Here is a 23,663-nt window from a genome sequence, read left to right as displayed (position 1 = left end):
CCTTCGAATAAAAAAAGCCTTCTTCCTCAAGACCTAAAAATACTCCTCAGCTTTGGAGGATAGCCTAGTTTTCATCAACTCTGCTCCATTGGACCAGTTGCTTGACCTAAGTAGGACAAGCTACAACCACAAAGTTCTTTTGAGGAAGCCAATTCACATGTGTCCCCTAGAAATGTCCAGTTTACATAAATATCAAAATTCCTTTCTCCTTCAGCCATGAGATCTCCATCCCTAACCCAGCTCATATTTCTCTTTTTCTTTTGTGGGGGAAAAGAAAATTTGGATTCCTTGGGGTTTTTTTTTGTTTTGTTTGTGTTTTGGCTTGTTTTTATTCGCACAACTGAAATAAAGGGGAAAAAGTTGGATTAAATGAAGTCTTTCCTCATTCCTACATACTGACTTTAAACATCTTATCAGAGTCAGTGAAATATAATTTATCAAAATATGTTGGGTAGATTTTATTTTGAAACATGAATGAGATTATTTTAGTGTTCAGTGGTGTTGACATTCTAAATAATTAACCATTAGCTCCATTTTTGGAGGCTATATATTTTATTCAAGTGAAAAGTTCCTGCTTAGTATTCAGGGCCCTTTGTTGTTACAAGCTGAGTGATCTTGGAAGTATAACATAAGAACAGTATGGAAGTGTCTAGTTTTCAGAAGCAAAAGGAAGGACCTAGGACCAAGAAAGAAGGTAGAAGATTAGAGGCCTAAACAGAATGATTGAGTGTTGTTGCAAGAGGAAGAGATTTAGGGCAAAATACAAGTCTAATAGAGGGAAGCCAGGGTGGAAGTGTGCATACAGAGGATTGAAAACAAATCTGAGAGTACAAAACTGAGTGAAAAACAAGGAGAGGGGGAAAATATGGGAGAGTCAGGTTTGATGACACAAGCCTATAATCCCAGCACTAGGGAGGCAAAGGCAGGAGAATGCCAACTCAAAAACAGCTTTTATTACGTAGTCAGATGCTATGTCACAATAAATAATTTTAAAAGTCAATGGTCTGAGGACAAAGGTAAAAAGCAGATGCTCTGGTCAGCCTTGTGGAATGTGGAATGGGACATTTGCTCTTAATGAGTTAGTCACAATAACAATTTCTGATATATCTTGTCACAACTGATTTATTTGGACGTCTCCCTTACACTTATATTAGACTCTGTGTCAGACAAGACTGCTTCCCTTCACCCATTCCATGCTCTTTTCTCCCACCTCTGTTCATTCTGCTTTCATTTTGTATCTAAAACATATCTTGAAACTCTATCTTCCATATGTTATCCATTCCTTCATAGACTATCTCCAATGCCACATCTATAAAGTATTCCTTGACCCTTAACCAGATGCTACCTTTTCATTTAAAAAATCAGTACATATTGTCCCAGTCATCAGTATGCTGAGTTTGAAGAGCTTGAATAAACAGGGCTAGGGGGAGGTGGTTGTTCCATCCCAATCCTCTGGACTCTGTATTAAATATTTCGGCATTGCAGAACAACTACTGGTGTATTTATTACCTTGCTTTTCTAACTTCCCATGACAGATTAAGATGCCTGGGTAAGGTTAGCAGTTTAAGACTTATACTCTAATAGTCAGCCTAAGGACTTAGAGCAATTCTGGAAGGAACTGTAGCCATCACGCAGATTAGACATGAACAACAGAGAGTAGAGTAAGAATTCCCTGAATTCCATAATGACTAGACAAGTCACTTGATGCCTTTCTACAGAATGTTTTCTACCAGGAAAAAGTATGGGTAGTTTACTAGCTCATCCATATCTCGGAGTTACTGAAAGAAAAAGGTGATTCTTGCCGGGCTGGGTGGTTCACACCTGTAATCCTAGCTACTGAGGAGGCTGAGATCTGAGGATTGAGTTTTGAAGGTAGCCCAAGAAAGTCAGTGAGACTCTTATTTCCAATAAATTACTCAGAAAAAAACTGGAGGTGGTGCTGTGGCTCAAGTGGTAGAGCACTAGCGCTAAGCAAAAGAAGTTCAGGGACAGCACCTAGGTAGGCCCTGAGTTCAAGGCCCATGACCAACACACACACACACACACACACACACACACACACACACACACACACACACAGAGTGATTTTCATACAATTTTTATAAGTTGCATATGTCATTTAAATATTGACATTATCAAAGTGATATTTATTTTTTCCCTATCTAATCAGCCAACAGGTTTTGGTATTATTTGATATGAACAAGGACAAGAAATACTTTACACACATATTATTTCATATTATACCTCTGAACAATATAATAACCTTCTTCAGATACAAGCTAATAGGTGACGACAAATATGCAGAAGTAAATGCATCTTTCCTATATTCACCATTAGGAAATAACTTCTCAAGCTATGTGAGGTGGTAGAGACCTAGGATCCTAAAGGATCATGAGTTTGGGGCCAGGATGTGTGACATACATAGCAAGATCCTGTCTCAAACCAGAGAAACAAACAAATCGTTTCTTCTGACTTACTTGTCCTTTTGCAAAATTTGCCATATTCTCACTACTATTATAATTAGAAAATGTAAGCAAAACTGGTTGAGTGTTGAGGGAGTTATTTTTCTTCTCCCAGATTTTTTCCCACAAAGAATCATCAAACTCCCTTATTTTTGCATATGATGTGCTTTATCTTGGTAGAACTGCTGTGTGTGGGCATCAGGTACCATTGGTCCATCTTCTTTCTTGAACACTTCACCGAATGCTTTACATATGAATTTTTGGATTTTTGTTTGATTTTAATACATCATACATCTAGCAATTTCCTGTACAGTTTAGCTTTGAGTATCTATATCCACAGAATTATCTCTCTCCATTTCAAATTAGGACTAATAATATATTCTTTGAAAGCTAAATTTCAAACTACTACAAAGTTATATATACAAAGCCATATATATATGGCTTTTGAATGTTCATAATCTCTGTCAAAAACTAAGTGCTATGAACTTTTCCTAAGCTTCTTTCTGGCTGCTCTTTTTTTCTTAATATAGGAAATTGTACGAGTGGATATTTGGTATTTTATACATGTAGATTGCTGGTACAAAATTGCCAAATCTGAACCAGTAAAACAGCATTATTTTCCACACACAGGTCGGTGGACCTGAAGCCTAGCCTATGGAAGAACGAGAAAAAGGGGCACAGGAAATCCATATCCTGGAGCCTGACTCCTTGAGGGCTTAGTCTCCTCTCTCTTTAATTATGTGGTAATACTTTCAATTCCATATATTTTTCTTTTCATTTATTACTAAGATTCTCTTTTGACAAATCATCACTTTTTATCTTTAAAACAATAATATATACATCCAGAATGAAATTGCAAAGGGGTAGAAGTGTAGGTCTTTCTCAGAATCAAAGGTAACCAAGCATTCAATTCTCTTCTCTAGAGATCACCAACTAAATCATGTCCCTATTATCCATTCTGAGTTGCTTTTCATTCTAATTCTCTGTACCAAGCTCCTAATTTGTTTACAGTTATCTTTTTCCCGAATAATTATTTATTGTCAAAGTGATGTACAGAAGAGTTACAGTTTCATACGTAAGGCAGTGGGTATATTTCTTGTACAATTTTTTACCTCCTCCCTCATATTCCCTCTTTACCCCCCTTTCCTTTCCCCTTATGAGTTGTTCATTTGGTTTACACCAATTGGTTTTGCAAGTATTGTTTTTGGAGTCATTTGTCTTTTTATCCTTTGTCTCTCAATTTTGATATTCCCTTTTCCTTCCCTAGTTCTAATACAAGTATATATAGTATCCAGGGTACTCAGATGAGATACAGTGATAGCACGGGGACAACCACAGGAAGGGGATACAAGAGGATAAACATCAGAAAAAAGCTACAGTTTCACATGGCCTGTTGAAAAAAGATTACAACAGTTGTTTCCATAACATGCAGTTCATTCTGGAATTTTATGCCTATATCAGAAAGAATGACATTGCCCTATTCATAAAGAAATGGAAGGACTTGGAAAAAATTATACTAACTGAAGTGAGCCAGACCCAAAGAAACATGGACTCTATGGTTTCCCCTCATAGGGAATAATTAGTACAGTTATCTTAATGTTACAGCTCACACAAGTATATTTCCCTTTCTGGGCCAAAATACCCTTTCTCTGTTAGGAGGAATAACCCAAGAAAATTTTCAGAGTAAGATCTGATCTGGACTTTGATGTACATAGACAACGGTTTGAAAGAGAAGATGACACTCAATGATTGCAGTGGGGAGCTTACCTGGAGCCTGGCACATAATAACATTCTGTAATGTCTACTGAGTAACTGAAATGATCAATAGATCAAACATGCCGTGTTACAGGGGTCAGAAAGGAAACTAGCTGCTTTCAGCAGAATATAAGATTAGAATTTAAAAAAATAGAGGCCATAGTAATTATGATGATTAATTTCAGCTAAATAGGTTAAGAGATGCCAGGCATTGTTCTAAGCTTTGAAGCACTTTTATGAATGGTTCCTCATAAACTCCAGTGAGCTAGGCCTTCCTTATTCCTGTTGAAACATCAGGAAAATGCATCTTGGGAAGGATTTTTAATTCCTAAGGGTGTCAAACTGATATGTAGTCAATAGTTAACTCTAATTTGCAAATTCAGTCTCCAATGATTGAGATAAAGAAATGTGGAGCATCCTAAAATTTGTAAAAGAAAATTTTGGATAACTTTCTCTGTTAGCATCATTCTAGGCACTAATGAGGGCCAAATCAATGTATGAAATACAGCTCCTTTTCTACAAAAGATATATACACTATATTTAAAAAAAACTTTTGTTATTTCAAAGATGATTTGAGAAATTTTATTAGTGTTTTCTTAATTTCTCTGAGCTCTCCTGAAGACAAGATCAGTAGTCACTATTCCCTTTGAGCTTTTTTGTACCCCATAGACCAGTATTCATTCTTGACTGTCTTCTATTTCTAGTTTGCAAGGAGATCTAACTGGGACAGATTTCTTGGAGATGTACAACAGCAAGTATAAGTCCCTGATTCATCAGACCAGTAGAAGAAATACTAGTGAAATCAAGAAAAGGATAAAATTAAGTGTTCATCTTTGACTTGTGTGTAGAATGGGAAAGTAGGTTATCCTGAATGATACAGTCCTAGATCTTAGTGAATATTTACCAGTCACAGTCATGAGCCAAGGGACATAGGAAACAATTGAAGAGAATCTCACAGTACTACATTAGACAGCTTCCTGTAGAATAGTACTTGTGAGACAGGAAAAAAAATCCCTATGTTCTGAGATGAGTGAATATCTCATTCTTCCAGGTCACCATGAGATGACTTAAAAGTGAAGATTATTTCATAAACAACCTACTACAAGAAGTATTTAATAAGGCGTGAGGAAAATGTCTAAGAGCAGCAGGGATGGAAGGAATGGATATCAAAATACTGGACTAGGGCCTGGGAATGTGGCTTAGTAGTAGAGTGCTTGCTTAACATGCATGAAGTACTGGGTTTGATTCCTCAGTACCACATACACAGAAAAAGCCAGATGTTGTACTGTGGCTCAAGTGGTAGAGTGCTAGCTTTGAGCAAAAGAAACTTAGGGACAGTGTCCAGGCCCTGAGTTTAAATCCCAAGACTGGCAAAAAAAAATACTGGACAGTACACTAAAAATGTACTGTTTAGTGGGAAACAGCACCACAGCTCATCTTAAAGCAGAGTGCCTGGGCAGTGTGTCTTCGTAACAGAAAAGTTACCAATTCATTATGAACCGTTGATTCCTTACTACTCAGAATGGCTGGATGGGAAGGAATGGGAGACAGAACCTTGGGAAGGGATCTTGAGCCATGAGAAGAATTGTCTGAAGACAGAAGGGCATTCCTCTGGAGATAGCCTGGGCTATACTAGACTTCGGCAGTGTACCTTCTAATCCTCAAAGGTGGCAAGCACAAGGGGAGGAAGCAGTTGTCATGTGGTAGTAGAACCAAGGAGGACTTCAGCAAGCAGCTGAGAGTATGATGGGGCCTGCCATTGTCAAGAGACCCCCAGAAGGTGCTAGAAAGCTGGTGTTCCAGGATGTCTGGGGCAGGGCAGAGAGCCCAGAGTGCATACAGACAGAGGAAAGGTGCTGGAAAGCTAGTGGTTATGTAGATGGATAGCTCCAAACCTTGGACTTAGAATAAATTAGGTACTTCTGTGTGCACTCTTATCAACCAGGGGCTCTTTTAGCACACAGATTTTTTAAAAATTATGTTTATCTTTTTAAGTGTTTGACATTAAAAAAAGTTCAAATGGGTTAAAATTTTATTCTCATTATCCTAGGAAATTCAACAATATGTTTTTCTAAAAAAGGGAAAAGAACAGGCAAGATTTTCATATATAACATCAATGGTTTTAATAAATCTGCTTTTACATCTTTATCTCTTCTTGTGCAAAGAACCCCATAACAATAATTACCACGTTAACATAAAGCCAGGTAGAAATAGGTTTTGTTTGTAGCATCTCACTCTAGTTTCTCTTAGAAAGTTTCCAAAAGGTATTAATTTGGAAGTTTCAGACATATTCAGTATTTAACATTTCCCTTAAGATGGCACTGTTATACTTGTTATAATATATAAAGGAAAGTGAGGAAATGTAAAGGATATTCTCAACAAGTCACATAAAGCCATATATTCATATATTCACACACACACATCCACATCGTTTCCATGACCCTCTAGCATGTTACACTAATACTTTCATTTTTCACTTGGTGTGTTATGGCATATAAAACTTCAACAAGCCCTCCCTAAAATTGTTTACTACTAGAACATATTCAACTTCTCTTGTGGCAGTCATGTCAAAGGAGGAGGGGGACAGGGGATGGATGGTGTACTGCTACCAAGAGGAAATAGCTTGGGTAAGACAGCTGCAAAAACAAATTTTGTTTACAAGAGGAAATCCCTACTACTGTTAGAACCTCAGAAAAACAAAGAGAGAACTTTCTGAGTAAGTTGTGAGGGCATGTATAGGCTAATTTTGTTGGGTAGGAGAGACCGGATTAATAGGTAAGAATTAAGCCTGATAAAATTGGAATAAAGATTTGCATTTTATTTATATCATTAACTATGTGAAATACAAATAATACTTAATAGGTGATGCCAGGCGATCTTGATTGCTATGCAGAACAAAGCCAACAAGAAGCTGTGGGAGAAGCCAGGTACCTTGGCTGCTGAGCCACTGCCTTTATCCCCCAGCCTGAATCTTTCTTTCAGATCATCTTCTCAAATTATCCATAGGAGATTTGTCCACATACTCAATAAGAAAAATATTTCTAATTATATCCAACCATTCTTAATATGAATGAGAATTATGTGGGGACACTGGATTGCCAAGAGGTTTTTTGCCAAACAATTCCTTTTGACTTAAGAAAGAAGAAGCAGCTGCATTGTTTCCATAGCTATCCATATAAAAGAGCCATGGAATGAGGCTGACTCGACCTGCTTTAAAAAGCTCCAAGGTAAGAGGGAGAAGGACTGGCTTTTCAAGAGGCACACGGACCACATCAGCTGCATCTCTGGGCTGCAGCTGCTTCTGGTACTTCTGCCACTGCCTGCTACCTTTTATTTCATGTCTACAGATTCTGTTGCCTTCTGCAGTAGCTAGCAATGCTGCAAACCAGACTTCTTTTATTCACTTAGGGGAACTAATCATGTAATTTGCCCTTTTCTTTCACAGAATCTTCTCATCTTCAGGCTACATCTTCTTCCTTGCTAATAAGGTAAGGTTTAGACTGACTAGTCCCTGGAGGTGAATCTCAGAGCCTCTGGGATGGGTCTATGTCACTTAGCAGCCTTTGAGAAAGTGCTGGTTTCTAACAATGATATGTGGGTTGAGGAGGAAAGACTTTCACACCCTCCTCGCTAATGACTCAAGCAATGGAAGGGTGACACAGGAGCAAAAGAATATTTTTTTTCAAATTTTTATTATCAAACTGATGTACAAAGAGGTTACAGTTTCATACGTTAGGCATTACGTTATCTCTGCAGGAAAAAAATTCCAAATTCAGATTCCTTTATCAAAAGACTCAGTTTGGTTAAAAATTATATATATATATATCCTATTAAAATTCATTTAGTAAGCATGAATTTCAACAAAAGTGTAACTTCTTAGAGGCTTTGAAAAAGTCACCTGGCAATGTCAAGTGCTATATAAAACCAAAAACATTGCAGGGTGTTTGCACCACACAATAGAAGTATTAGTCAGTCCGACCACTAAACTGTGTTTCTATGGCTGGCATAGTGAATGGGCTACGCTGAGTTTCAAGTAATTTGAGCATGCAGTGACTGTGAGAGCATTCTTTGCCAACTCTTGCATTCTGCTGATGCCATGAGCAACCTGCAGATAACAGTTGGAGCTATCAGGGCCCTCAAGGGAGCTTGCAGTTAGAGGAGGAGGATAAAGTTGGCCGTGGGCTTTATCCTTCATTAGTTTAAGTGAGCAAAAATGATTAACTAGATTTACTATGCAAAGAATTTCTGGTAGATTGGTTCTACTAAGCATCCAACTAAAAAAGGAATAAAAGGTAAATAAAATACCCTCAGAAATCCCTTGGGGCACATTTGGCTGAACATCCTAGAGAAGAAATAAAGTTCTCTTACTTTACATGGCAAGACATGGAATTGTATGACATTACGGTAAATGACATTTTACATTTAAATAGGAGCTTGGATGCTTTCAGACTGACATTGTTTCAGCTTCATTTGAAATATCTTCACCCTATTTCAAGGATTGTGGGTTTACAAAGGCAGAGATTTGATAATCCTTATTCTAAAGATGGAGACATGGAGGCTCAAGATCAAGTGATTTACCCAAGGTCGCAAGCTACTTGGCAGCAGTACTAAGTTTACACCTAGACTCCCGATACTGGATGCATGGCCATGCATAGAGTACTGGTACACAGTTATCACCTGACCCAGTTTAGCTCTGAGACAATAGCCTGATATACAGTAGACCTATAGGGTAGAATTTTCAACTGAGCCCATAAACATAATCTGTGCAAAAATCTGCTGGATCCAGCAGTGACAACTTCAGTGTGGTGTTTTTATCCCCATAGAACCTCCAAGGGCAGCAGCCATGAGTTCTGACTCAGAAATGGCTGTTTTTGGGGAGGCTGCTCCGTACCTCCGCAAGTCTGAAAAGGAGCGCATTGAGGCCCAGAATAGGCCCTTTGATGCCAAGACATCTGTCTTTGTGGCGGAGCCCAAGGAATCTTTTGTCAAAGGAACTATTCAGAGCCGAGAATCAGGGAAGGTGACAGTGAAAACAGAAGGTGGCGCAGTAAGTAGAGACCCAGGAACCTGCCATATTGTCTTGAACCAGGAAGGCGGCCATTCAATTGGCATCAGTGGTTCTCTTCTTCCTGCTTTCCAGACCCTGACGGTGAAAGAAGACCAGATTTTTCCCATGAACCCTCCCAAATATGACAAGATTGAAGACATGGCCATGATGACTCACCTGCACGAGCCTGCTGTGCTGTATAACCTCAAAGAGCGCTATGCAGCCTGGATGATCTACGTGAGTGCTCTCCTGCCCCACCCAGGCATCTTTCCCACCATCACTAAGTTCCCCATCAATGGAGCACTTGCCTGTGGCATGAGTCCTATCCTGACCCATTTCATTCTCAGTAGAAGCACAAATAATCAGACCAGGGAGGGGAAAAGACAAATTAGATTTCAATACTGAAAAAAAAATTAGGGACCAAATTTCTTTCACTTTTACTCCTTACCCTAAAAAACAGTTGTTTATTTTGAAGTGTTTCAGTCCCTTCTCTCCAGAATGCCCATGTCTTTGTGAAAACATTCCAACTTTCCCAAGCAGAGCTGGGTGTTCTCTTTGACTGTGTCTTTGCATTCACATTGACAACATCTTTCTTGGGTTCTATGTGTGTGTGTGTGTGGGGGGGATTTTTCAAGGGACATTTTGTGACAAACCTCATTTGCATTTTATTCCTACTATCTTGCAGGACCTTGATATATAATATGCCCTCAATACATTTTTTTTTTAAATTTTTATTGTCAGACCGATGTACAGGGAGGTTACAGTTTCATACTTTAGGTATTGGATACATTTCTTGTACTGTTTGTTACCTCCTCCCTCATTCTGCCCTCCCTCCTCCCCCTCCCCCTTTCCTTTTCCCCCCTCAATAAATATTTTTTAAATAAATATATTACATTTACACAATATATGTTACATTTATGCTTCTGCTTAAGTCTGTATAGGAATTACATGCTTGTTTCCTTAAACCACTAAGAACATCTCATACTAAACATGTATAAGTAAACAGCAAGCATGTTTTTGGAACTGGCTGCATGAAAGTCGCTGGGACAAGTCCCATGACAGGAGTAAGGAATCTGAATATGTGCCTTCCCTCAACAGATACTCTTATCACATCACTGAATCTGCCAACTAGTTTTCATGAGGATGCCTAGGTGAAATGTACAGTAGTAACTTACTGTGCTGTCTTTAAAATCCAACTAAAATATGATTTGTGTGAGTAGCAGGAAAGGCCTTAGGTAGTTCTTTCCTTCTTTCTTTCTTTGCACAGACCTACTCTGGCCTCTTCTGTGTCACTGTCAACCCCTACAAGTGGCTGCCAGTGTACAACCCTGAGGTTGTGACTGCCTACAGGGGCAAAAAGCGCCAGGAGGCTCCACCCCACATCTTCTCCATCTCTGACAATGCCTATCAGTTCATGCTGACTGGTGAGTGAACTAGATGATTTGTGTGTACAGAATCTTTACAGAGCAGAACTACAGAAGGCAATCTCTAACCAACTTCATTAAACTCTTCGAAATGATTCCCTTTGGTTGAGGATGAGGTATTTGTGACTTATTACAGAATGGCTAATGATCTCTTAAAAGGCAACATAATTTCCCAGGATAAACTTTGGAATGACTCAGAACTACAAATAAGTTTGAGCAATATACAACGTATTTCCAGGAATGTATATTTACATGTACACACAAACAGGCAATCACACATATAAAATAGGTCTCCATTATTACAAACCAAGAAGCAGTAGTGTAAAGTTTGTGTCTCGGGTTTTATGCTCAGTCTTATATATTGGGCCAGTGGGTAGCCTCTCTGAATTAAGGATGGCACACATGTTATTGTTCTATGCCCAGAATTAGCCCAAACAGGCACGTGTGTGGAAGTGATGGGGAAGGGAGGAGGAGAAAGAAAGACAGTTGGCCTAGCAATCCCTAAGGACTACAAACCCCAGAAGAAAAAATACCAAGTGCATTCCCTTTGCTTTACTTGCTAATTGCAAACACGTAAGAAAACAGTACTAAATGTCTATAATTTTTCTTTTATAGACCGGGAGAACCAATCAATCCTGATCACGTAAGTAGATTCTATTCTTTCTTTTCTTGGCTGTGATAAGAGCTAATATGGGGCCTTTATCTGACTTTGTTTGGTCTCCACAGTGGAGAATCTGGTGCTGGGAAGACTGTGAACACCAAGCGTGTCATCCAGTATTTTGCTACAATTGCAGTTACTGGGGACAAGAAGAAGGAGGAAGCACCCTCTGGCAAAATGCAGGTGGGTCCATGATAAAAAATCACGGGAGTGTTGGGGGTCAGGAAAGCCACTCCCAGATGTGAGGACTCTTTTTGTCTTTGCAGGGGACTCTGGAAGATCAAATCATCAGTGCTAATCCCCTGCTGGAGGCCTTTGGCAATGCCAAGACTGTGAGGAATGACAACTCCTCTCGCTTTGTAAGTCTCTTGGACACAGCGATGGGCACCAACCTCTGGTCAAAATTTATAAGATGTTCATGAACACATTCTCAGGATCTTTTATTCGTACTATATTGCACTGTGATTTTCCTCACCTCAGAATGTGGATCAAAAGCTTGTGCTAAAAAGGGTCTTTCTTACTATTAGATACTTTCTTACTATAAGATACTTTCTTACTATTAGATACTATTACATATTTAAATTTTTTATTTACCTTGAATTGTTCTTTATTGACATCTACTTACCTTTAATTGCATATATTTATGTGACACAATGTGATGTTTAGATTGTATATATACTCACATGTTTACAATATGGAATCATTAAACTATTTACATATCTAGCATCTTACCCACTTCTCATATTCACAGATTTTTAAATCAAAGATTAAAGAAGAGAGAGGCATTACTTTCCTGACAGAAATAAATCCTGGAATTTTATTTAGTAATAAGAAGTAGCATTTAAAGGGCTTTTAATTTTCAAAGATTCAGTATTATTGAAAAGCAAGGTCATAATACTAGTTTTCCTTTCAAGGGTAAATTCATCAGAATCCACTTTGGCACTACAGGAAAACTTGCTTCAGCAGATATTGAAACATGTAAGTGCTAAGATATCATCTACAACCATTCCTGTTCTTTGGATCTATAATACTGACCACAAATTCAAATTCACATGTCAAAGCCGGGTGCTAGTGTCTCATGCCTGTAGTCTTCATTACTCAGGGGGCTGAGATCTAAGGATCACAGTTCAAAGCCAGCCTGAGAAGGAAAGTCCATGAAACTCTTATCTTCAATTAACTTCCAGAAAACTGGAAGTGGAGCTATGGTTCAAAATGGCAGGAACAGCACCTAGGCCCTGAGTTCAAGCCCCTCGACTGGCAAAAACAGACAAACTTAAATGTCACTTCCCTCAAGAAGTGTCTTTGTTTCTTTCCAGATCTACTAGAGAAATCTAGAGTCACTTTCCAGCTTAAGGCTGAGAGAAGCTACCACATTTTTTATCAGATCACATCAAACAAGAAGCCAGAACTAATTGGTAAGGAATGTTATAATTCCTTTTCAAAATTACTGTGCTAGAACCTATCTACACATGGTCCACACTAATACTTAATCTGAATTTTGTTGCATTTATATTATTATATTTTCATATATAGATTTGTAGGGCTGAGGATGTAGTTCCATGGTAGAATGCTTGCCTAGTATGCCCAAAGCCCTGGGTTCAATCCTAAGCATACACACACGTACAAAATAGGAGAAGCTTTAGAATTTGGTAAAAATTTATTTGTGCTCATATAGTTGATAGGAAATTTATTTGTGCTCATATAGTTTCCACTTCTATGAAGTAACCACTAATGTGTATACATATATAATTTGTGTAATTGTTATGCTCTTTTGTAATTTATTTATTCACTGAGTATTTCTTGGTGTTCTATATAACAAAGATATTGTTCCACATTACTATTTTCGATTGTTTCACAGTGCTCCATTCTAGAGAGGCATAATTAACCGTACTCTGTCCTTTAATAATATTTAGGTTGGGGGCTGGGGATATGGCCTAGTGGCAAGAGAGCTTGCCTCATATACATGAGGCCCTGGGTTCGATTCCCCAGCACCACATATACAGAAAACGGCCAGAAGTGGCGCTGTGGCTCAAGTGGCAGAGTGCTAGCCTTGAGCAAAAGGAAGCCAGGGACAGTGCTCAGGCCCTGAGTCCAAGGCCCAGGACTGGCCAAAAAAAAAAAAAAAAAAAAAGTATATTTAGGTTGCTTCAAAGTTTGAAGTTTAAATAGCCACTTCTTTAATGATTATATTCATAGATAAATTTTTTCCCATGGAATTATCTTTATATGATGTTTAAAAAATAGGGCATGATAAGGGAGACAGTGACATCAGCCCCAAGGTGTCCGAGGTGCTACTAAGTGCTCCTACAGTGCCCACCCAAGATTTCAATTAAGTGGCATACAATGGCCTTAGGATTTGTATACAAGTCTCATGCCTTAATGAACAGGATGATTGTGTTTATAGCTGCTCTTTTTCATGTATTTAGAAATGCTTCTGATCACCACAAACCCATACGATTACCCATTTGTCAGCCAGGGGGAGATCAGTGTGGCCAGCATTGATGATCAGGAAGAGCTGATGGCCACAGATGTAAGTAGAATGCCAACAACTGAAAGTCGTCTGCTGAATGGTCATGAGAATAATTAGTGTTAAGTAAAAATAGCAAAGGAAGGTTCAAGTGTCCCTATCCTAAGTTTGCTTCTTCAATCTTCAGATGATACACACTTGTGATTCTACTGTTTTGTGCTGGTCTTTGTTTGACCATGACTTCCTATACCCCCACCATTAGTACTGGTAATTTCCTCAGCTAAACCAGCAAGTCATTAATGGGAACCAGAGCCATACATTGCAAACACATGGATGATAACCTAACTGTTATCCTCCTGGTTCTATTGACAGAGTGCTATTGATATTTTGGGCTTTACTAATGAAGAAAAAGTGTCCATCTATAAGCTCACGGGGGCTGTGATGCATTATGGGAACATGAAATTCAAGCAAAAACAGCGTGAGGAGCAAGCAGAGCCAGATGGCACTGAAGGTACCAAATGAACCTCTGAATTTGAAAATCACATTTCCAGCTTGTTATCCCCAAATTTTTCGAGGGAAGACAAATTCATATTTATGAGTTAAGTTGTAAAGCCTACCTAAATAATTTAGTATATAAAGCACTGACATTAGACAGATACTTCCTATAATTTCAGAAGTAACAAAGACCTTAAGCCTAGTGAACAAAAGAACAAGATTTATTTTAAAAATATATTAAAAACACTTTACAAAATGCATGCAGCTTAATTTTATTTTTCTTACAAGGAAGCAGTCTAGGGGCCCACCAGTGACATCTTTAATCTTAACTACTCAGGAGGCTGAGATCATGAATATTGCAGTTTGAAACCATTCTAGGCAGAGAAGTCTGTGAAACATCATCTGTATAATTACTAGCAAAAACAAGATAACATGTATGGTTCAAGTGGTAGAACCCCAGCAAAGCATGCTCTAGGCTCTGAGTAAAAGTATGGGGGGATGGGGGGGGGGAAAGTGGGTTTCTTTAGGGCTATAATAACATTGTATCCTTCCTTTAGTTGCTGACAAGGCTGCCTATCTGCAGGGTCTGAACTCTGCTGACCTGCTCAAGGCCCTCTGCTACCCGAGGGTTAAGGTCGGCAATGAGTATGTCACCAAAGGCCAGACTGTGGAGCAGGTAGGTGCATAATTTAAATTCACCATCAGAGACAAAAGCATTTTATAGTTCTCATGTAACTCCAAGAGTTATACCTTGGCCTTTTAAGGTGATCAATGCAGTGGGAGCCCTGGCCAAAGCTATGTACGAGAAGATGTTCCTGTGGATGGTCACCCGCATCAATCAGCAGCTGGACACCAAGCAGCCTAGGCAGTACTTCATTGGGGTCTTGGACATTGCTGGCTTTGAGATCTTTGATGTAAGTTGCTAGCTAGTATAAAGGAAATTTTTTAGTAAAGCAATAAAAATACTACCAAGAAAGAACTGGTGAGTATTATGACATTTTCTAACCATGGGTCCATTTGATTAAGACTTACAACAGATTGATTTGGCTGCTACTGGTCACTTATTACAGTGGCAATTTCACTTCTGGAGAAAAAATGCTCTTAATAATGACTCTTAAACTTGCTATGGGACCCAAATGGAGTTAAGAATTAATCTGCAGTTGTGGACAGAGATGGAGACTCTAAAAATTTCAGTAGGCAAAATGAAGTTGACATGAAAATACCACAGTAAATGCTAAAAAACATATAATTTCTGATTATATAGCAGAGAAACCATTGAGAAATAGGCAGATAATAAAGACTGTGAAAAGCTTAATAATTTAAAATCAGGAATAATAAGCGCGGTTGCTTTTGATGCTCATTAAAGTGGTATCATCAAATAAAAGTTCATATTTGATGATACCATACATCTTTCCTGCTTATAGTTTTTAAGAAATTTATCTTCTTTCTAATTATGAGTGCAAAAGCAAGGGTATTACATAAAATATAGAAAGGCGAGGGGAAACATTCCACATAATTCTACTACCCATATGTAGTTAATATTGACATTTTTATGGGGTTTTAAATATCTATAAATATGTGCTACTAAACAAATATAAGTACATATAGTTTAGGTATCCTGATTTTTTTTTTTTTTTTTTTTTGCCAGTCCTGGGCCTTGGACTCAGGGCCTGAGCACTGTCCCTGGCTTCTTCCTGCTCAAGGCTAGCACTCTGCCACTTGAGCCACAGCGCCGCTTCTGGCCGTTTTCTGTATATGTGGTGCTGGGGAATCGAACCTAGGGCCTCGTGTATCCGAGGCAGGCACTCTTGCCGCTAGGCTATATCCCCAGCCCCAGGTATCCTGATTTTTGTCATTATTTCTCACTGAAGTACAAAAGGTAGGGCTAGGCACACACCTATAATTCTAGTACTTAGGAGACTGAAGTGGGAGAATCTTGGACCAAGTCCAGCCCAGGAGAAAATTTCAGACCTTTCTGAAAACTAACTAAAGCAAAAAGGGGTGGATAATGGCTCAAATGGTAAAGCACTTGCCCCCACAAGGATGAGGTCTGAATCCAATCCCTAGTATTGCCAGAAAGGAACACAAACAAACACAAAGAACCATAGTGATAGTTATTGCTCATTTGGGATCCTGACCACAGAGACTTGCATGCAGTGAAGACTCCTCACCAGTTTCTGATGCATGTGTTGGGATGCTGACTCTTTAATTTTTCCTTTATCATTCTGAGTAAGAACAACTAACTCAAACTTTACCAGCAGAAACAAGTTGGCACTTAAATGAGTCCATAAAAAAAACAACAAAAACCTCTGAACCTTCTGGGAAATGTAGAAGATAATGCAAACAAACATGGAATGATTAAGTAGAAACTCAGGAAAATATCTGGAAACTCAGGAAAATAACTTAAGCTAATGCAAGAAGAGCATTCAAACTGACTTGGGATTTTCTTGGTAGTAGAAACAACTTCTACCTCACTTCAGCACTCTTGTATATTTTGCTTATTTTTCTTCAGTTCAATGATTTTGATATTTATTATAACAAAAGGTTGGATTTTTTTTTTAATGCTCAATTTGCTAAACAGGGAAGTGACCGTGTCTTTTTTGTGCAGTTCAACAGCCTGGAGCAGCTGTGCATCAACTTCACCAACGAGAAACTGCAACAGTTTTTCAACCACCACATGTTCGTGCTTGAGCAGGAGGAGTACAAGAAGGAAGGCATCGAGTGGACATTCATTGATTTCGGGATGGACCTGGCAGCCTGCATCGAGCTCATTGAGAAGGTATCCTACCCAGCACTGAGAACCTCCTTCCCACGATGCTCTGCAGCTCTTGTTTACCAATGCTTTTGCTTCAAATCTAGCCAATGGGCATCTTCTCCATCCTGGAGGAGGAGTGCATGTTCCCCAAGGCAACAGACACCTCCTTCAAGAACAAGCTCTATGAACAGCATCTTGGAAAGTCTGCTAACTTCCAGAAGCCCAAGGTGGTCAAAGGCAAGGCTGAGGCCCACTTCTCTCTGATCCACTACGCGGGTACTGTGGACTACAACATTACCGGCTGGCTGGACAAGAACAAGGACCCCCTGAATGAGACTGTAGTGGGGCTCTACCAGAAGTCTTCAATGAAAACTCTGGCTAACCTCTTCTCTGGGGCTCAAACTGCTGAAGCAGGTAATGTTTGAAAGTATTACCTTCATTTATTCATTCAATTGTTTTTATTATTTATTTGTTTGTTTCTGTGCCAGTAGCTGGGCTTGAACTCAAGGCCCATCCTCTCACACAGCTACTTTTGCTTGTGGCTATAACTCTACTACTTGAGCTTTCACTTCAATTCTGACATTTGTCTGCCAGGGCTGTCTTTGAACTGCAACCCTCAGATCCAAAACTCCTAAGTAGTTGTGATTATAGGTCTGAGCCTGCAGCTCCTGGCTACAAGTTTTATATTATGTTAGATCAAGGATGCTGCTCTTAAAGCCCCACCCTCCCCCAAAAGGACTACAGGCCAAACATTTTGCTCCTCCAAGCTCTGGAGTAGTAGACTGCTCTGAAGTTACACATGTGTGGCTCACTTCATTACTGACAGAGGCTACTGATAGTGGCTCACCTCAAACTACAAACAGTCCAAGAGAAGCTATCATGACCTCAACCTATGAAAAAGCCTTAGCCTCTATGATTCTCTCTTCTTTCTTCCACCACTGAATACTGAGTCTCTGGGGATACATAAGACACCATAGTGGCCAAATTCTGCCTCTCAGTGATAAGTTTTGAAGTTAGTGCACCTGCAAATATCTGAGTCTTGAGAAGTTCATCCCATTATAGAAAAAGAATCACAGAATACAAACTTAGTTGAAAAATAATACTCAGAGGCATCAATCAAATGGAGAAATACTCTACTTGAGCACAGAAAGCACAGACATCATCAAACTAACCTGAAACTATTTTTTTCAAAACTATTTTTAATGTCATCTTTCCTTCTTTTTTTTTTTTCAATAGAGGCAAGTGGTGGAGCTGCCAAGAAAGGTTCTAAGAAGAAGGGTTCTTCTTTCCAGACTGTGTCTGCCCTTTTCAGAGTAAGGAAAAAATTGTTCTTGAAATACTCTATTTTACTTTAGGAATTTGTCTTTATAAGCACAAGATCATTCCAGACCTTAGCAAAAGACTAACTGCATTTTGGGGCAATGGTGGCCTATAATCCTAGCTACTCAAGAGGCTGAGTTACAGAGGTTCAAGTTTGAAACCAGCCTGAGCAGAAAAGTCATTGAGGCTCCATTCTTAGTTCACCAGTGAAAAGTAGGGCTGGAGTTATAAGTCGAGGAGTAGAATGCCAGTCAAGCAAGCAAACAACTATGAGGCCCTGAATGCAAACCCTAGTCCCATGAGAAAAGAAAAAGAAAAGAAGTGACAATAACTAATGACTGTTGTTGATCTGAATTTGGAGAGAAGGTATTTAAATATTCAGAAATTCTTATGTCACCTTTAATATAAAGCTAAATAATAAAGACTATGCCATAGGAAATTTTATAGAACTTAATGCCAAACCATCTCTAATCTAGTTGAGTCATGATAAGGAGCAGTAACAGGTGCAGGAGGACTAAGATACCAAGAGTGGAAGTCTAGCAGTTAGCCTTAATAAGCTAGTATAGTATCCTTGCTCTTAGTCCAAGCAGTTCTCAAAGATAAGTAGTAAGGTTGCTTCCTTGTTGACAGAGCTGTATAACAGGAGATATGGATAAGAGGTTCAAAAATGGTACATGCTTACATTTCCTTACTGGAGAACTTTAGAGTTTAATTGTATCTAAGTATCTAGTATGGGAAAACAAAGGGCCTTGTGGATGTCATAGGGGAAGAAAGATAGTGCTGGCATAAATGGAAAAGAAGTATATAACAGGCTGCTTTACTTGTGTAAGTTTTGCCAACTCACGTGCAGAAAGGTATAGTGAGGAGGAAAGAACATCTCAGAAGCAGCATTAAAAGTGTTCCCATATATGAGCAGTCCATCCTGGTCACTCAACCAAACTCAAGAGATTCATTTTATAGCTTTAACAAGTGTTCACAACCTTGCCAATAGTCTGAGATGACAAGTTTTTTTTTTTCTGAATTTATAGGAGAATCTGAACAAGCTGATGACGAATCTCAGGAGTACGCATCCTCATTTTGTGCGCTGCATCATCCCCAACGAAACTAAAACTCCTGGTAAGACACTTGTAACTTCCCAAATGAGTCTCCAGCATGACTTCTTTTTACAGATTATTATCTAGAAAACATTCCTTTTTCTTAGGTGCCATGGAGCATGAGCTCGTCCTGCACCAGCTGCGTTGTAACGGCGTGCTGGAAGGCATCCGCATCTGCAGGAAGGGATTCCCAAGCAGGATCCTTTATGCAGACTTCAAGCAGAGGTCAGACTTTCCTAATTATGTTGTATCTTTCAGCTTAGTGTGAACAAATAGTGCAAGCAAGAAAAATTCATTAAAAGTATGTCTTGTTTTATTGTTTGAACTTGCCACAAACCAAGTAAAAAATTTAAGTTTAAAAAGAGTGGAATACTAAATTTAAACCAATTTAATCCACAATGAAGAATTTTTACCAGATTTTCCAGGTCACAGAGGTGAATACTAACATCATTAATTTTAAGAGAGAAAGAGAGAGAGAAAGAGAGAGAGAGAGAGAGAATGAAAACACAAAACAAAAACATATCTCTTAGCTGTGCCTGGTGCTGTAAGCCTGTAATCACAGCTAGTCAAGAGGCAAAGTAAGAAAGATCATCAATTTAAGGTCAGCCCAGGCAAAATTGGTCAAGATCTCATCTCAAACACAAAGTACAAACAAAAGGGCTGGAGGCATGGCTCAAGTAACAGAGGAAGTTCAAGTACTAGGTTCAACTCTTGGTACAAAAAGAAAAAAATTGAAGCAAAAGATTATGAATTATGTTTTTCACTGCTTACTATGCTTAGATTAACTCATTTAAATCCTCATAAAAACATAGTAGCAGTAAGTGCCATCATAACTTTTGTTTGTTTTTGTTTTTGTGTGTGTGCCAGTTCTGGGCCTCAGCACTGTCTCTGAGCATTTTTGCTCAAGACTATACCGTGGCTCTACCACTTGAGTCATACTTCCATTTCCATATTTTTGCTAATTAATTGGACATCAGAGTCTCAAAGACTGATATTCCTGGGCTGGCTTCAAATCACAGTGCTCAGATCTTAGCCTCCAGAGTGGCTAAAATTAGAGGCATGAGTTACTAGCATTCATGTGGCTCATGACCTTGGCTTATAGATGAATAAATAAAGGCTCAGATTAAATTATTTGCCTAAAGTCACATAGTTTAAAAGTGCTGAGTTAGAAATTGTCCCGTATAGGGGGACATTTTGGTCCACTTTCTTTGCTTTCATCACTTTTTTTTTCTTGCACACATTAGCTTCCCCATGTTTCTTAGAAACAGAAAGACATTTTACAATGACAGCTCCCTAGGTCCTTTTCTATTCCCCAATGAGGCCATCTTAAAAATCAGAAGAAGGCCTGGTGGCAGCTGCAGGAAATCAGTCTCTCCTAAATCTAAGTCTAGTGAAATTGACAGATAATGACAGTGCCCCAAACCCAAGGCACCCAAAGTCTGGTCTTGAGCGATTAGGACAGTTCTTCATGTTGAAAGTATTTCCTACCATATTTCTCAATGAAAAGCTGCTTTTTTTGGATACAGGATCTTATTTAAACAGAAAAGTCATCAAACAAGAGTAACACAGAATTCCATTGTATATATGTACCACATTTTCTTGATCCACTCTACTGAGGGGGATCTGGGTTGGTTCCATATTTTACCGATGACAAATTGTGCTGTGATGAACATAGTTGTGCTGGTGGCTTTGGTGTGGGCTTGCTTGTAATGTTTTGGATAGATGCCCAAAAGTGGGGCAGCAGGGTCATAGGGGAGCTCTATGCTCAATAGCTATGTCCATACGAACACATAAGATGATGCTAAGCGAAATGAACTCCAAGTTATGGAAACAAGTGGTATATCATTGTTGTTGTTATTTGCAACATTCCGTGTGAAATTATGCCCTTTTTTGTTTGTATTTATTTCCCATGGTTTTACCCCTGATATCACTGTAACTGATTTTAATACCCTGGATATCGTATATACATGTATTGGAACTAGGGAAGGGAAAGGGAATACCAAAATCAAGAGACAAAGGTTGAAAAAACAAACCAACGCAACAACAATAATTACAAAACTATATGGTGTGAACCAACTGTACAACTTAGGGTGGGGGAGATAAGAGGGGGGAGATGGAGGAAAAATGAGGGAGGAGGTAACAAGTTGGATAAGAAATGTACTCACTGCCTTACGTATGAAATTGTAACCCCTCTGTACATCACTTTAACAATAAAGAAATGAAAAAAAAGAGTAAAAACATTACATTGTTAGAAGTTATCTATACTTCAATGTCAACATTATCTAATGCTTTCCTAAGATCTGACAAAGCAAAAAGGACAATTGTGATTGTAGGGGAGTATAAAATGGAGTAAAAAGTAATAGCCAGTAAGCTTACCATCTATGTAAAAGAATGTCTCTTTTAAAAAAAGATACATTTTTGGGGGCTGGGAATATGGCCTAGTGGCAAGAGTGCTCGTATACATGAAGTCCTGGGGTCGATTCCCCAGCACCACACATATAGAAAGTGGCCAAAGGTGGTGCTGTGGCTCAAATGGCAGAGTACTAGCCTTGAGCAAAAAGAAGTCAGGGACAGTGCTCAGGCCCTGAGTCCCAGGGCTGGCAAAAAAAAAGAAAACAAAAAACCTAACATTTAAAAAAATTGATTTAAAATAATTAATTGATTAATGTTTAGTACACTGAGTGTTAAAAAATGTATATTTACTTTAAAGATACAAGGTGTTAAATGCAAGTGCCATTCCTGAAGGCCAATACATTGATAGCAAGAAGGCTTCTGAGAAGCTCCTTGGGTCCATCGACATTGACCACACCCAGTATAAGTTTGGTCACACTAAGGTAACGCCTCTCATTGTAGCCCGTTGCTATTCCTGTCTCTGAATTTGACATCAGGTTTCTAATATGCAATGTGTCCATGCACAGGTCTTTTTCAAAGCTGGCCTTCTGGGGCTCCTAGAGGAGATGAGAGATGATAAGTTGGCCCAATTGATTACCCGAACCCAGGCCATGTGCAGAGGGTACTTGGCAAGAGTGGAGTACCAGAAGATGGTGGAGAGAAGGTATTTAAAAACATATCATTTATGCACATCTTTCATTTTTAGAAAACACACTTGAGCTGTCTTACACTTAGTACTCAATTGTAGGTTCTTACCAATATAAGAATAATTAAGAGGAATAAGTGTGAGTCTTAAAAGGGAGAAAAGATCATCGCCATAGCTTATATTTGGTATTTGAGTAAAAAAATGAGAAGCATGAAGTGCATATAGTTCCTTATATAAGTAGAAAAAATGTACCAGCAAACAGAGAAAAATTATTTCCCTCATACTTGGTTCTAATATAAATTACTGGATGAATCATTAAATAAAGAACATCAGAACTTACATCATTTTGAACAATGTTTTAATGAAGTATATAAAGCATTTTCTTCCATCTGATTGTTTCTATTATTAAACTATTGTGATTGAAAGTATTAAGGACATTTGCTTGTGAAAGATGTTTTGCGATGAGTTAATACAATGTCATCAAGGGATATAGCCTTCTGGTGATCTTAACTGATTCACTGACAGATTTGAGTCTACAGAGCCAGACATCACAGACTACAGGTTGTACCTGGCCAGCACCTATATTGAGAAATGCATTTTATATTTATACCTTCCTGTCAGCACTTAAATGGGTATGTGTGTGTAAATATATAAACAAGTTATGGGGCTGGGAATATGGCCTAGTGGCAAGAGTGCTTGCCTTGTATACATGAAACCCTGGGTTCGATTCCCCAGCACCACCTATAAAGAAAACAGCCAGAAGTGGCACTGTGGCTCAAGTGGCAGAGTGCTACCCTTGAGCACAAAGAAGCCAGGGACAGTGCTCAGGCCCAGAGTCCAAGCCCAGATCTGGCAAAAAAAAAAAAAAACCCAAAAAACAAACAAAAAACCCCACAAGTTATATGAAACAACGTTTAATTATGGTAAAGTTTTCTGTTGCATTCTATTTCATTAAAAATATTAAATTTGGATCACAACTATTAAACATGTATTTGAGTAGCTGTCTATATTAGAGAGTAAACCATTGTTAATCTAGATTAAATCAAACGTGGTATTATAGGGTAGAATGAAAACTCTACACAGTATTAACATATAAAGCTAAAGACTGTTGAATAAATTCTGACTTTTTGAATATCATACCCCACATCA

The 23,663-nt window shown here is 38.7% G+C and overlaps 1 protein-coding gene across 1 annotated transcript in view; it reads left to right on the top strand.

The window, feature by feature from the left end:
- The first annotated feature begins 7,662 nt into the window (after positions 1-7,662).
- The window catches only part of LOC125366191 (myosin-2), a 30,170-nt gene continuing 14,169 nt past the window's right edge, over positions 7,663-23,663 (top strand). The window contains exons 1-20 of the mRNA XM_048366690.1: positions 7,663-7,705; positions 9,041-9,264; positions 9,358-9,501; positions 10,532-10,688; positions 11,304-11,331; positions 11,415-11,529; positions 11,613-11,705; positions 12,261-12,324; positions 12,663-12,761; positions 13,773-13,876; positions 14,186-14,324; positions 14,866-14,984; positions 15,073-15,222; positions 16,917-17,087; positions 17,168-17,477; positions 18,300-18,376; positions 19,412-19,499; positions 19,585-19,702; positions 22,188-22,311; positions 22,396-22,532. Coding sequence (XP_048222647.1) covers positions 9,061-9,264; positions 9,358-9,501; positions 10,532-10,688; positions 11,304-11,331; positions 11,415-11,529; positions 11,613-11,705; positions 12,261-12,324; positions 12,663-12,761; positions 13,773-13,876; positions 14,186-14,324; positions 14,866-14,984; positions 15,073-15,222; positions 16,917-17,087; positions 17,168-17,477; positions 18,300-18,376; positions 19,412-19,499; positions 19,585-19,702; positions 22,188-22,311; positions 22,396-22,532 — 2,441 coding nt within the window. The 5' untranslated portion in view covers positions 7,663-7,705; positions 9,041-9,060. The remainder of the gene's footprint in view (positions 7,706-9,040; positions 9,265-9,357; positions 9,502-10,531; positions 10,689-11,303; positions 11,332-11,414; positions 11,530-11,612; positions 11,706-12,260; positions 12,325-12,662; positions 12,762-13,772; positions 13,877-14,185; positions 14,325-14,865; positions 14,985-15,072; positions 15,223-16,916; positions 17,088-17,167; positions 17,478-18,299; positions 18,377-19,411; positions 19,500-19,584; positions 19,703-22,187; positions 22,312-22,395; positions 22,533-23,663) is intronic.

Source organism: Perognathus longimembris, chromosome 17 (assembly GCF_023159225.1).
Source record: "Perognathus longimembris pacificus isolate PPM17 chromosome 17, ASM2315922v1, whole genome shotgun sequence".
Taxonomy (NCBI): domain Eukaryota; kingdom Metazoa; phylum Chordata; class Mammalia; order Rodentia; family Heteromyidae; genus Perognathus; species Perognathus longimembris.
Note: the sequence above shows the minus strand (reverse complement) of the source record. Positions and strands in the feature narration are given on the sequence as shown.